Source organism: Prorops nasuta, unplaced genomic scaffold (assembly GCF_024137725.1).
Source record: "Prorops nasuta isolate Cenicafe-Biocafe unplaced genomic scaffold, Cenicafe_Pnas_1.2 PNAS00008, whole genome shotgun sequence".
NCBI lineage: Eukaryota > Metazoa > Arthropoda > Insecta > Hymenoptera > Bethylidae > Prorops > Prorops nasuta.
This window is the reverse complement of record NW_027116805.1, coordinates 7,340,937-7,355,076: the sequence shown is the minus strand read 5'-3', so window position 1 is coordinate 7,355,076 and position 14,140 is coordinate 7,340,937. Positions and strand designations below refer to the sequence as shown.

Sequence of the window (14,140 nt, the reverse complement as noted above, 5' to 3'; positions counted from 1 at the left end):
GTTTCAACTCGAAAAAAGTCTAAAACGCGCCAATTATGGTACACGAGCCATTTTTATGTTTTCATATAAATAATGTAGAAAATACTTGCTAGAATAACTGTTTTGCCAGTTTTTTTCTGTACCGTTTTCAACGTAGCTATTCGAGCTTCGTTGCAACGCTATCGAGTATAAATTATTCCAAGTCTGTTCACAGTGCTATCTTCGCATCTGTTTCAATATGTGGGATTCGCCGATATAACATTGGGAGGATATTTTTGCCGATTTAAAGCTTGAAAAATATCGCTTGAAATTCGAAAGGCTCTAACGTGGCTCGGCCACGATTTCTTCTATGTCAGCCGAGGCAACTTTCTAGTTTAGCTAACGTGCACGCTGTGAGTGTGTGCGCTTCCCATCGGAGTCGTGCGTGCACATGTGTATGTGCGTGTGCCTCTCCCTGCTCCGCGTGCGTCAGTCTCTTCTCTCTCTCTCTCTCTCTTACTCGCTGACTCTCCTCGCCATCTCTGTCCATCCAATACGTGGAGGAAAACTGGTTCCAGCAGGAGAATAGAGCAACTGCGCCTTATACCAGCCTCGAGAACGAAAACCCAACACCCTCGCTACTGCTTACATTTTATATTATTTATACAATACGAAAAAAATTCTCTCCACTCGAAAACACGTTGTCTATTCGTTAGGAAATATTTTTTTCTATGCTAGGAGATGGTCTACGACGCAAATTGCTCGGCGAGAAATCTCGATAAGTTAGAATATTATTGTAGCTAACCTATAAAAGATCGTCAGAGAGCGGGGAGTCGTGTGTTTATTGGTCGGGATATTTTTTAGCGTCGCATCGCGCGCAGTCATCCAGCAGATACGTGAGAGAGTACGAGGGTCATCGTCGAGTTCCCGGGATCGAATGAAAAACAAATGCGAGCCACCTCCAGACCCGTAGATAAGAGAGCTTTACCGACCGAGTCTCGTTACTGGTAGCCGGCATCTAATCTCTCGCAATTTCGTGCTGTCTTTTTTCTACCCTCCACCCATCTCAGCCCCTCCCACACTACGGTAGCTCTTATTCGCCTCCCAGACGACCTCAACGCGTCACACAATTACAGCGATAACAACGAGTCAAATCGATGACCGCGTCTTTTTCCACGATTTGAAATTCCAATCAAATTCCTATCCCTTCTGCTTTATTTATTTTATGCACCCCCCCCCCCCCCCAATATCTTGATCAACATACACAGCGACCAAATGAACCTTTTGAACGTTTTAAAAAAATTATCACGCCTTTTTAAGCGTTGTTTTACAGCTTTCGATAATTACTTACAAAAACGAGTCTGATTATTTTGCTTTAATTATATATATATCACGTAAAATTTATTTTTCACTTGCGTAAGGAATCGTGTAATAGCTAGTAGAAGAGTTTTAGATTCGGGGTGTTAGCAGGTATGGAAAAGCATAAAACGCCCGACTCCAGGGTAGTATTACCACCGTCAGTGGATTTCAGGTTGATTGCACTGGCTGCCTTCTGTCTCCCCCCCCCCCCTCCCCCATCACCCTTCTATCAATCCAGCCACCACTCTCCCGCCCATTTTCTATAGTGATATTTTCTTTATCCACAACTGCGACTATAATTAGTTAGGATTTTCTCTAGGAACCTGCGCGTATACGAGTCCCTCTATGCGAGTTTCTCGTTCGACACTGGTGAATAAATTTTATATAATATTTTCTCACCAATGTTGGCTATCGCTGTGTGTATGCGAGCATCGTACATATAATATAAATGTATACTATATACAAACGTATACATATTGTATACACACATATTTCCTTTATATCTGTCTGGTAGATCCTCGCATCCCGCTCTAACTGGGCTTTCTCTGTCTTTCCGTTGGACGTTCTGTTTTTCTTCCTCTTCCACCACCGCCCCCACGTTGCCACAAGTTGCCATAGCAACGCCCCATGCCTGTCCCTCTTTGTCCGACACGTTCTACCCCCTCCTCTTCTGCCTTCTACCGCTCTCCCCACCGCTACTCCACCTCGTACTTGTCATCACCCCCCTCCTCAACTTCTTGCATCCCCACCACTCCCCCCTCTGTATTCTCTGTCTGCGCGGTCTGCGCTTCTGCGTACAGCTCGGCTCGACCGAGAGAACCTCGCTTTTTAATATAATATGGATTTTTCGACCATGCAAAATACTCCCTGCTTCATTATTTATTTATCCACCCATCTTCATTTTCACTTTTAACGTTATTCTTTTAACCATCTAACCTCCTCACACTTTTCTCTTTCCCCTTTGTCCCTTTAGTAACGTCCCCCCGCATGATCTTCGATTTTCTCTCCCCGTCGCGACTAACGCAGCGAGCGTTCTTTCGCCTGTACTCGCTGGGACCTCGAAAACTCTCGAGATTCTCGTCCGGAAAATCGAAAATTATGCCTTATAGGGCAATCTTCGTTTCTTTACACCTATATTTCATAACTATCCGATCTGGTGCGTCACAGTAGTGAGGACGAAAAACAAAGAAAATTCACAGCGTGGGTCTTTCGTTTACATACGTCACTGATCAAAAGGTGGTTGGACTCAAGGGCGAGGAATTTGACGAACGACAGAGATAAGACAATTTCAGAGCAAATTAACTAGAATTCCAGCTGCGGCAATTGAAAAAAAGAACCCTATTTCACTCTTTATTTTACAAAACGAGTCATGTGCCTTCAGCTTCTTAACGAGATGTTTATATCGATCAATAAAAGTGGGATATGCTAGAATATTTGTTTTTCGAGCGGAAAAAAAAGGTTTTGGTGGAGAAAGGGTTGTTTGGACGATATTTCCGAGTGCAATTATTGGTGGATCGCGTCGGCAATTACAAGGTTACATCGGTAAGCGACGGCAAGTGTCCAAACATTCTCTCGCGGGTTCCACATGGCTTTGATGTCTCTCTCCTGTCCTTTCTGTCTCCCTCACTCCCTTCTCACACTGATATGCTATCTCTCGCGTGGGAAAAAACGAGAATCTCTTAACCGGGAGATTCAAACTTTGACTATATTCACGGCGTAAATTTTCTCATCGAGAAGCACCTCGTCACAGAATAGTTGCCAAGTCTCTATGAGTTTTGCAGCATGTGAATTTCTGCCGCTTAATAGTCGAGAGATATCCATGCAGTACACTTGGTTAAAAGTTGTCTTATAGACATGTTTTAGCCATCTAATTGATAAAAAGACGTCTAAAAGATGTCTTTAATTCATTTGGTACTCTATGGGTATATACGCACGTTAGAGGCGAAGAAAAATAAATAATAGGGAAAAATTAGGTATCTTATGGTGGTTACCTTGAGAAGGAAAACGAAGAACGAAAAAGAGAGTGAGATACTGCGAATGAAAGAGACAGAGGAGCGAGATCGTTTGATTCGAAAGAACGACGCGGAGGCCTCGCATCCATGTGGAACTGGTTTCAAAGGATGTGAACGCACGTATGCACGCGTGTGCGTGTACCTTGAAAATTCCTCCAGCCTACCTTGAAGAGTGAACTCTCTCATCTGGCTATAATACCGGAGCCTTATTCCAAAGTTACACTCGATCGCGGTAATATTTCCAAAAGTAAAGAGAATTCGTGGAATAAAACCACTGATGAAGGTGTATTAGTCTAATCAAAAGGCAAAAACATGAAATTAAGCAGAAACTCTTATCAGTAATCAAGTCAAATGAAGAATTCTTTGGAAGCAGTCGAACTAGGTTAGAAAAATTTCAAAAAATCTAAAACGTGGAGGGACGATCGATAAATGAAGTTTGAAAAATGGACGACAGAGGGGGAGGGGGGTATATACATACACATACATACATACATATATATATATATATATATATAAAAGAAACAAAAATCTTAAAGTGAGTAATCTGGACACTACGCAAGATGATTGGTAAGTTGTTAATAAACATCTCAGCGCGAAATGTCAAATCCGCAGGTGTTCCAGTGTGGATGTGTGGATTCTACACGGGAATACGCGTGATATAAGTACGGGCAGAATGTTCGACACGACTGTATCCGACTAAATGCGAGTATATACGAATACGCACGAACGTCCACGAGCGAGAAACACGCGAGAGACCCGATGCAGGGCTCTCGCGTGCACTCACACAAGCAAGAGCCTCACAATTATACGAATGTATATAATACTCGCGTGGAAAGTGCTCGTATACACTCATCTACGAATTACAAATATACACGAAATAATCTAAAGTACACGCACACTCGTACAAATAACTGATATATGTATATGTATTAGTGTGCGAGTACATAAATATACGAGAGACATCGAAGAAAACTAGTGAATAAGCGTAAATATATATGTGCGTATGTGTGTGTGTGTGTATAACTGGTATTCACACAGCCAGTTACGTAGCTAGGTTGGTGTGAGTCGATCGCGTATACGTGTGCGAGGCGTGTGTATAAATCGCTATAGACGAAGCAGCGCGTGTATAGGGTGGGCGTGGTGGTGTGGAGGGGGTGGTCGGGGGTTCGTTCGATAGCAGCACGTGGCTGTACTTCGCGAACCCGCCGTAGTGGCGCCAATGTCCTATTACTTTCCACCCACACTCTCCCCCCTCTCCGCCATCACCTCTACACCCACACACTCGCGCACCAGCTCGATCTCCATGTATAACACGCTCCCCCACGTTTCTCCATTATCCCCACCCACCCCCATCCGCCGACGAGAATTTTCACCGTCAATTCGCGCGCACGCGCCTAAGTCACTTAAAGGACACTGACTCCGTTCCACCAGGATTCTTCATTCTATATTCCTATAAAATACTCAAAAAGGATCTTGACATTACAGCCATTATTTGTTAGTTATAAATGTAAACAATTTTTTTTCAGGGCCCCTGAAATTTTTGTACGCCCCTGGCAGTTTCGCTCGAGCACCGCGAAGGTGGTTGAATATAATTTTTGGAGGGGGCGGATATTTTCTTCCTCTCTTCGAGGTAGTTCACTACGCTGTGCGCGCGCGTGTGTGCGAGGAAACTCACGGGACTCCGTGGATGAGCATGAAAAGCTGCAAAAAAGCATGGCGGAGTTGTAAAAGCCCCGAGCGAGGAGAGAAACCGCGCTGGATTATGCAATCTTGCAGCGTTTTCTTCCTGGATGACGTGCTTTGAGAAAAACTGGAGTCTGACGCGACCTTCGCTCCTACAAGACAACTTTTATTGCGCTTATATTCTCCAGTCAGCCTCAAAACACTAATCTTAGATTAACGCCTAGCGCTTGGGGGAGAGCTTCCATTAGAGATTGAAATTAAAAATATTTATTTTTATTTAATTTTTACAGTTTAATAAATTTCCCTCTTATTTATATGATATTATTGCGAAGACGAAAGGCGATATATCGAGAGTGATCAATAGTCACTCGTATTTCGAGATAGGGTTAAAACTTTGAAACGGACTTTAGGTTTAAAAAAGCGTCGCGCCATCGGGCGGTGAATTTTTCTCAGATCGATGCGAAACTTGGCTGGAGTTTATCGAGCGGCGACGGCAACGTCGTCGACGTCGGCAAGGTGCCCGACGGTTACGACCAAGGTGGTGCATACCCAGTTGCTTAATCCTCGACGCGATCAAAAACTCCCACCCTAGATCCTCAAAACGATAAATCAACGACGAGCAGAAATCCACCTGCGATTTGCTTTCCTTTCAAAGCCCGAATAAAAACCCATTCATACTTTTCACGTGCATATTATTATCTTTCAATGAATATCCAATGATTGTACGTTGAGAAACATCTCGATCAAATAGTACCAAGAAAATGAATGAAAATATCTGTTCTCTTATTTACAATAATAATTTATGAACTCCACTGACACGCATAGCTTGTAAATTTGTCGTTGGTCGAGACTCGGTTAGGTTATTGCGAGACGAATCATTTGGAGAGTCAAAAGAATTCTAGCAAATGAGGAAAAATTAAATATAGAGACTGATGTTTGAAGAAGAAGATGAAGAAGTAAGCAGTCGTAAACACAACTGTGTTTCATAGACGCTTCTTGGTTCGGTGTGTGTAGGATCGAAAAAAGCGGCCGCGTGTATACGTCGAGGATCGAGAGGAATTCTTGCGCAAGTACTCGTCGTTCACACACGGTAAATAAGCAGGCCGTAAGTACGTCTGTGTAGGTTCTTGTTTACGTGCATCGTGTTTGTGTACGTGCGAGGACGTCCTTTCGCACGACGCGACTCAGCGCCGTCGGCTACTGCCATCTGCTGCCGGCCGAGCTAACTAAACCACGTGATTCAACTCGATCCAATCTCAATCTCCAACTATTCTCGTCCTCGCTTTATGAACAACAAACCTAAATCAATTTCAAGCATAATTTTCGCCAAATCTCTACTCTGAATATCTTGAAAAAATACTTACTAGCTCCTAAATTTAATGTACATAACAAATATTATATTATCGTTGCAGGGAAGGGTTGGGAAGGAAATAAATTATTAACACAATGATTTCTCATCTCTTTTATGTCGATTTAAAATCATGTACTTGTAGTCGATATATGAATATACCAATTGACTAATTTAAAAAATGTTTACATGCCTGTTCAAAGACAACGAAAAATCAATAATATTACAGTGTTTTAGGTGTGATTATAGGAATAATAATTATCAGTGAAACATCGAGTAAAAATTGTATATATTAAAGAAAATTAGGATTGATCAAGCTAGGAGTAAGAGTAGATGCGTAGAAGGATGTCGAGGAGCTAGGAGCTCAGCGATGGTCGATCAGAGTTGTAGGAGCACGAGTAACGGAAAGAGCGGTGGCAGGAGTTGTTGTCAACACGAGGGCCACGCTCGGAATGCATTTGTTACTGAATGGAGAGCCGATATCTCCTGCATCGTGCCGTTAGGATCTGCTGTCTCCGTCTCGCTCTCGTGCACGGTGCGCCGGCTTGAATTTGCATATGATAAACACGCGGGTATCCCCCTCCGCTGCACCCAACGGGGGTTTGTACGTTCCTATCCGTAGTCGCGGAGATGGCGGTGCCACCTGTGTGTAGGCGCGGGAGTTTACGGATGGTCGGAATGCAGGAGGGATGACCCGGGACATACCACGTGGCGATCTATTTGTCACGCGAGAGAGCCAAAGACCCCACGCGCCCTCTCTCTCTCTCTCTCTCTCTCTCTCTCTCTACCTCGCCTCTCAACTTTGCCTGGGATCGCTCGTAAAATCACTCGCGATATGCCCACCCAGTCCACGCTCTGATCCAATCACGTGCTCCCCCCCCCCCCTCCCTAAACCTCCGCAAATCGAATTTTAACGCGCCATCTCCAGAACCCAGTTCGCAAGATGATCTCGTACGACTGAAACTTGACCGTAAAGCATCGACTCTGATGTATTCGGTACACGAGGTTATGAACGGAGCGAGGGAACTGTGTGTAGGGGAATAGAATATACAATAAATAATTTTTTCGCATAGCTGTACTTTCTACGGCGTGCAAGATCAACAAAGAAGAGTTCTATTGAAAGCACAAGATGTATACACGGTTGAAGCGAAGAAAGCTAAAGTTAACGGCCGCGCGACAGCTACATGTTAGGTTAGAGCGTTCGTGGCGGAGGTAGCGAAGAGGCAGCTGTCACGGCCGCGACTGAGACTGACTAAGATCGAACCGAATCGCGGAATCGAAGGCTAGGAGAGAAAGAGAATAAAAAAGAGCGAGACACTGAGCCAGGCCAGAGCACGTGCTACCGAAAGGAGTGGTGGGAATGTAAGTTATGCGCAGCACGTGATCTTCCGAGGTCCGGTCGGGCATTTCTTCGCACAACTTCACGCTGTACGCACACACGTAATCTCACACATAAACGCGTTCATGCAAACACACACAAACGCGCATACAAGTCCCACAAGCGCAAAATTTGTATTCATCCCTGCAGCGTATTGTACGGATTTATATTTGTTGTCGTGTGTCACCCTCCCCCTCCCCCTCCTCTCACTCACCAGTCCACATGCAAACGTGTCTGTGTGTTTGCGAATTTACCATTCAGCCGTACACGCGGAGTCAAATGTGTGTTGACATATTTCCGGCGAATATCGAGTTTACAGCCGGTAGCTTTGCCCTAGAAATGCTTTGTTTATGTTTTCATCTCTCTCTCTAACGCGTGCGCGTGTGTTCGAGGAATTCCTGGACTCTTTTAGAAACGATTTTCTCTCGCGTTTCTTGCCGTGGGGAGGGGGAAGTGTCAACTGTTACCGCTTGTACGCAAATTGCCTTCATTCACGGTCAACCCGCACGTGTTTCCTTTGTTTACTCTACCTGATCCTTCCAACTCGGTCAAAAGCCGCTCGTTCGTCGATCCAATCAGTAGCGATCGCTTCGTACTCCCAAGATCAACCTAACCTCGTTTCCCCGGATAACCTTCCGGTGGAGTTTGACTCTTAACTGAATTTACAAGATAAATCCTTTAAATTTTTTAATATACCGTTGACCAGTAGCCATTCCACTTATTGCTTTCTGGCGAAGATCGATGGAGCAAACTTTTTGTTAATAAAACGTTGTTTTGCGCAAAGTTTGCACCAGCGTGTGGGTTGGGGATTTAGAAGATTGTTGTGTTTTCAGGATCTTCCCACCTCTCTGGGTGGAGCAAAAAGTGCAGGAGAGATCAGCGAATCATCGGCTCATTTTCCAAAGGGGAGACGCACTTCCCTCTCTCTCTCTCTCTCTTTCTCTCGGGCCTCGTCCACGTGTGTCTTCACGTACACCCGTATATTATACTCGCTTACTGGTTGCGTAGTATACACACAAATACGAGAGCACGTTCTCAGCCGAGCGTAGAAAGCACATAAACCGCTGTGTACCGTTCACGTCGATATTGTCAGCTGTTGCTCTCTCCTCTCCATGTTCCGGCTGACGGCTTGTACCGAGGCTACGATAACTTACGGAAGCACCGGTACATCTGCGGGAGCGGCTGGGGCTGATAAATACCGCAGCCCTCTCTTCAACCCCTACGCTACTACTGATTTCACTGTGGAATACTCTTGCTAAGCGAAAACTAGCTCACCCTGTGCTATCAAACGAGCGCATCATAAAGATAATTACCAATTATATAAATATTATATATATATATCGATATAAAAAATATACCTTCGTCGAACCAAATTTTTCATAGCTCGACCGCTTTAACCTCAAATAGCGAAATTCAACTCGCGTTATCGAGTAACGCTGAAAAACTCAGATTTAAAACGTCCGAAAAAGGAGATTAGGAGTGGGGAGGATTGTTTACACGAACTGTGGAATTGAATAAATTTGAGAGTAGGAATGGTGGGGATACGGTGAAAAGAAGGAGAGTCCAGACAGGTTCATTCACAAGTAGATAATTGCGGTAGGTTAAGGCCAATAATGGTGGAGTCGCATTCAGCGATAAATTCGGTAAATCATGAGGAAGGTCCGCTATTACTGGTTGGAGTAGGGAAGTAATCCGGCAGATTACGCAAGGCTTTGTGAAGGACTGCGAATTTCACGCCCACCGTGTTAATAGCCATAGCAAACGAGAATGAAAACGTCATAATGGCACCTGTCGTTCATTGCGGTCCCTCTCAAGAAAAGCCCAGGTGTCATGCAGGTTACTGACATTCCAACTCTAAAAAGGACACCCTTTACCCTCTCCCCCGGAAATTTCTTTAGGTGGAAGCCCTTACTGCTTTTATTACTGGCCCCCCCCCCCCCCCTCACCCTCTTATTCTCTTCACCACTAATCTGTGCGAAGACCCCCTGCCCTGATTTTCCCAACATCGCTTGATTTATAACCCTGTCTCGGTTTCTCTGTTTTACTTGCTCGGCTTAATGTCTTCCTACTGATTTATTGAGCCCAGTTCACTTACCTATCAAGTTATTACCTCATCATGAGCAGGTATTCCTGTCTAATCACCCACAGACCACACAAGAATGCAAGTGACGGCCAATATTTATTTTATTACACTGTTTATATCATCCAAACTCTGGTGAGGTTGGTATATTATCGCCTCGTGAAAATTAAGAGCGTTTTTATCACGCCAAGACTCTATACTTTCTTCCATAGGTGGCGGAGGACGCTTAGCACGATGCCAGCACGCTTCTAGTCGAACGTAAACAAACCAATGCACGAGATACGTGCAACGACTGAGTGTATGAGCAGCCGAGGGGACTTGCTGGGTGGGAAACAACCCAATGAGATATTAGTAATAAGTCGTGCACCAATCCTCGCGTAAATCGAGCATCACAACAAACCAGAGCTGCCCCTACTCTCCAGCAATTTCTCCGAAATCTATGGCAACATCCGAGGCCTCGAATTCGTGGTACTCTCGAAAGCATTCGAGTCTCTTAATAAAAGCTTTTTCGATTATTTTTTCGAGGAATCGCTGAATGAATAGAAATGTTTTTGAGTCTCTCAGATATCTTCAATGTTTAACTTTGTGTAATTTTTACGTTCCAAGGAGGGAGATTAGACTTTGAGAGTTTGCTGGAGCGAAAATATAGTGGCAAGGTGCTATACGGGTATTGAGTGATGTTCGGCAATACAGTAATAAGTGTGGCTGTGTGCGACGGTTGTATTTGCGTGCGCGTGGAGTTTACGTACGAAGGAGGTGCGTGGAAAACGGGGCCGGCACGTAAATCACGTCGAGGAGCGTGACGCATGGCTCAAACACCACGTGCTTTTCAGAGTATGCGAACGCACAGACGAATTTATGAATGGAAGTGGCCTATTGACAGATCAGCCTTCCGATATGACGAGCGATAAAAGCGAATTTCGACCGGTAAGAGTTCCAAATCGAATCTGTAACGTAAACAAACTCTCCCCGGATAATGGATGAAAAGCTCCATCTCACTACTACCAACTCAACTTGTCCATTAATTACCCGTCGATAAAGAAAAATTCATCTCGTATAGTATTATCAAATGTTTATCTTTAATAATAATAAACTTTATGTCGGATTTTATTTCTATATAAACATAAATATTGGAGTGACAATATTTATCATATATTTATTCTTATGCAGAAATTTCCATTTTTTATTTTTATTTTAGAAAAATTATATTGATTATTTAGAGTATGTATGGGGTAATTTTTCGGATTTGTCACGGCTCTAAGAGAAAATTCTTTGGATTTTCTCATTTTTTGCTTACGTGAAAGCTATAAGAGTATATTAGTAGATCTAGACTCTCGATAACTTAATAGGTATCGAGAGGAAAATTGACACTGCAGAGTGCACGATATTTTACCAAGGCCCACTGCCGAAAAATCTACAAAAGCTACGCGTTATTAGAAATTAGCCATAACTGAAAACATCAATTTTCCTTATCGTTCAACTAAACTTTTTCTTTAGGCGAAGCTGATTCTTTCTTCGTCATTATTATCTTATTTCGTTATATTCGGTGTGAGCTATGAGAATTTTTCGAAATTTAGTCTACATCCGGATTTTTTCTCAAATTTCATAGGTTTTAGATGCAACATCGTTCTGGAATGGAATACGCCAAGTTCCGACGGTAAGAGGATAGTATCGCAATTTGTTGCATTTCTCAAAATCTTCATATTTCTATATTCCATTCGCATGATTTTTTAATATTTTGATAAAATATATTCCCGCCAAAATTATATTATTATAAAAAAATATAATTTTTATTTTAGAAACAATTGATATTATTCCAAGCAAATCTTCAGCAGAATTTAGTAAGCTTTACAACTAAAATATATGCAAGGTCTATTAAACGTTTCGAGCAACACTGAGTTTAGAGAAAGTACGTCGATTCACAGAAATTCTTCATACAACTTATAGTTTTAGAATTCGATTCATCGTTTGTGGATTCTAGTAAAATATTTCTGGCGAATTTTCAGTAAATACGAGAAACAGGCTAAACCGTTCATTAACCAAAGAGAGTTGCGTAAATTGAACTACTGCCATTTTCCATCTTGCAGCTCTCTGCGAGTTTTTACGTGCGAGTTAAGTTCTTTTTTATCCGTTTCCTTTCTGGTTTAGAAACATTGCTGGTGTGGAAATTTTCGAGGAAGGAAAATGACATAAGAATGGAGGTTGGTTTTGGTGGATAAATTCGGGTTGAAGGGCGGTAATTAGAGGAATTCGCGTTTCTTACGGCTGAGGAAAACGGAGTAAAGGTAAAAATATCCCTTAAAGCGAGTTGTTGTCGTCGCGGTAGTCATAGCGACGCTGACTCTTGATGGCTGCTCATATTCCATCCCCTCCCCCCTCTTCTAAAATCTTCCCTTTCCCCTCAAACTTGCCCGACAGTTTCCTCCGGCCACCGCTACTTCAACATTTTCTCCCCTTTCTCCCAATTTCCGCACTTCTTTCATCCTCTCAATTTCTCTCGCCGATCTCGTCAGATTTCCTCCCCACGACTCTCCTAAAAATTATGAAAAAACACGAAACTCTTTTTCTGAAGAATTCTAAGCTCTACGTAGTTGCAAACATAATTTGTAATATTTTTTCGTTTAATAGTTGGGTTTGTTTATTAAGTAAATTTATAAACTAGTTGCAAAAGAATAAAAGTAGAATGTAGAATTTATTAATAATTTGTCCATTATTGAAATTATTCTTTGTAAAAATTTCTCGGTGTGTATTGGAAAAACGGAAATATTTTCTTGATGCAATTTTATGAAAATGTGGAAAGGTTTGAAAAAAAGAATTGGGGGGAAAAGTTGGTTCTTTGGTCAGGAGTGAAGAAAAAGGAGAATAGGAGAGCGAAAGAGAGAGAGAGAGAGAGAGGGAGAGAAAATGCTCCGTTCTTTTCATATAAATCCGTCTTTTTCTAATAAAAGAATAGGAGGTAGTGGAAGATGGGAGGGGGTGGGGTGGGGGGAGAGCAAGAGAGTCTCTTTTTCGAGGCACGACCCACCGTCGCCAGTCTCTCCCTTCCCCTGGCTTCTCTACCCGCGGTGACTGCCAGGCTATTCTCCCAACCCCCCTCCCCGCCCACCCCCAGGCCAAGGAAACGCGGGATCGCTTCGAATTCAAACTACTGAACACGAGGTTACCACGCGTCAAATCTGACACTTCCAAACCATTCGGAATCTCCTTAGCCGGCACTCGCTGTTTCTCCACCAATTTCAACCCGGTGGAATCCTTCCCCACCACCCACTGCACCCAACATTCTCGTATCCCCAACACTGCGTTGCTCTCCGGGAGAACTCCCTATACCGATTTCTCCAAAAACTACGAAATAATTCCCAACTCCGAATCTCATCCGCCCTTTCTATGTCTACCTCTATCTGTTTTCTTCCTCAACCCCCCAATTCCTTTTTCGAAAAGTCGATACTCGCGAATTATCCGACAGCGAGCATACGTCACACACTTTTTCTCATCACAGGCGTTTTTAAAAAACCGTGTAGCGCTTTTTTTATATTCCAGATTTGCGGAGAGCGCGGCACAATGGGTGAATTAATTCCCGTGAGTCACAGTGTGCGAGGAGATTTTCTTGTTGGCTAAGAGTGTAGCCTTCGTAGAATTCTCCTGGTATTATACTTTCGTACCGCTTTTATATATAGAGAAATTTTGGTCGTTTAAGTAAATTGAACTGTTTCACTTCACGAGACTCACCTGACCAACGTCGCACCACATTATTATTTCGCTGGCACCGAAGACAGCATCTTGGATCGCTCGGGAACCATACACGGTGGATTTGGTGCTTGAGAAAAGGCGGTTCAACGTATCTGGACCCTGGCAAAGCCTAGAAGGCTCTAATAGTCTCGCGCGTAAAGCACAGAGAGATGTATAACTCGTTAGGGGGGAAATTTACAAGAAGAAGCTTAATCAGCGAAGTAGTCGGGGATACACTACACGATCACTCCGAGTGAAATCGACTCTCACCGACGAGCCCGCTTGTGACTGGCTGGCCATGCAAAGCATTACTGAAGAGACTCTGACAACAGTCGGCCGTCGAGCCGCCGCCGCTCAGTTTCCCCGAACTGATGCTCGGCTAACTCCGGCCGGACTCGGCCCACCTGCACTTCGGCACGCAGGACCGTACTGAGCGCCCAAAGGGGCCCCCACGCTTCTTCCACTTTTAGAATATTTCCCCGCTCCTCGTTCTAAAATTATTTTTGCTCCGTGCAACTTCTCCACTTCTCGCACACGCTAAGCTTCTCTGTCTTCTCTACAAATACCCACCTCTACCTTTGATATTTCATACTCCT

General features: G+C 43.6%; 1 protein-coding gene across 2 annotated transcripts in view; it reads right to left on the bottom strand.

Moving 5' to 3' along the window:
- LOC136775974 (uncharacterized) overlaps positions 1–13,880 on the bottom strand; it is a 29,495-nt gene extending 15,615 nt beyond the window's left edge. Inside the window, exon 1 of one of the 2 annotated variants that reach the window (XM_066731212.1) lies at positions 13,545–13,880. In XM_066731212.1, coding sequence (XP_066587309.1) covers positions 13,545–13,565 — 21 coding nt within the window. In that variant the 5' untranslated portion in view covers positions 13,566–13,880. The remainder of the gene's footprint in view (positions 1–13,544) is intronic. The other variant, XM_066731210.1, reaches the window with a different exon arrangement.
- Between the last annotated feature and the right edge of the window lie 260 nt (positions 13,881–14,140).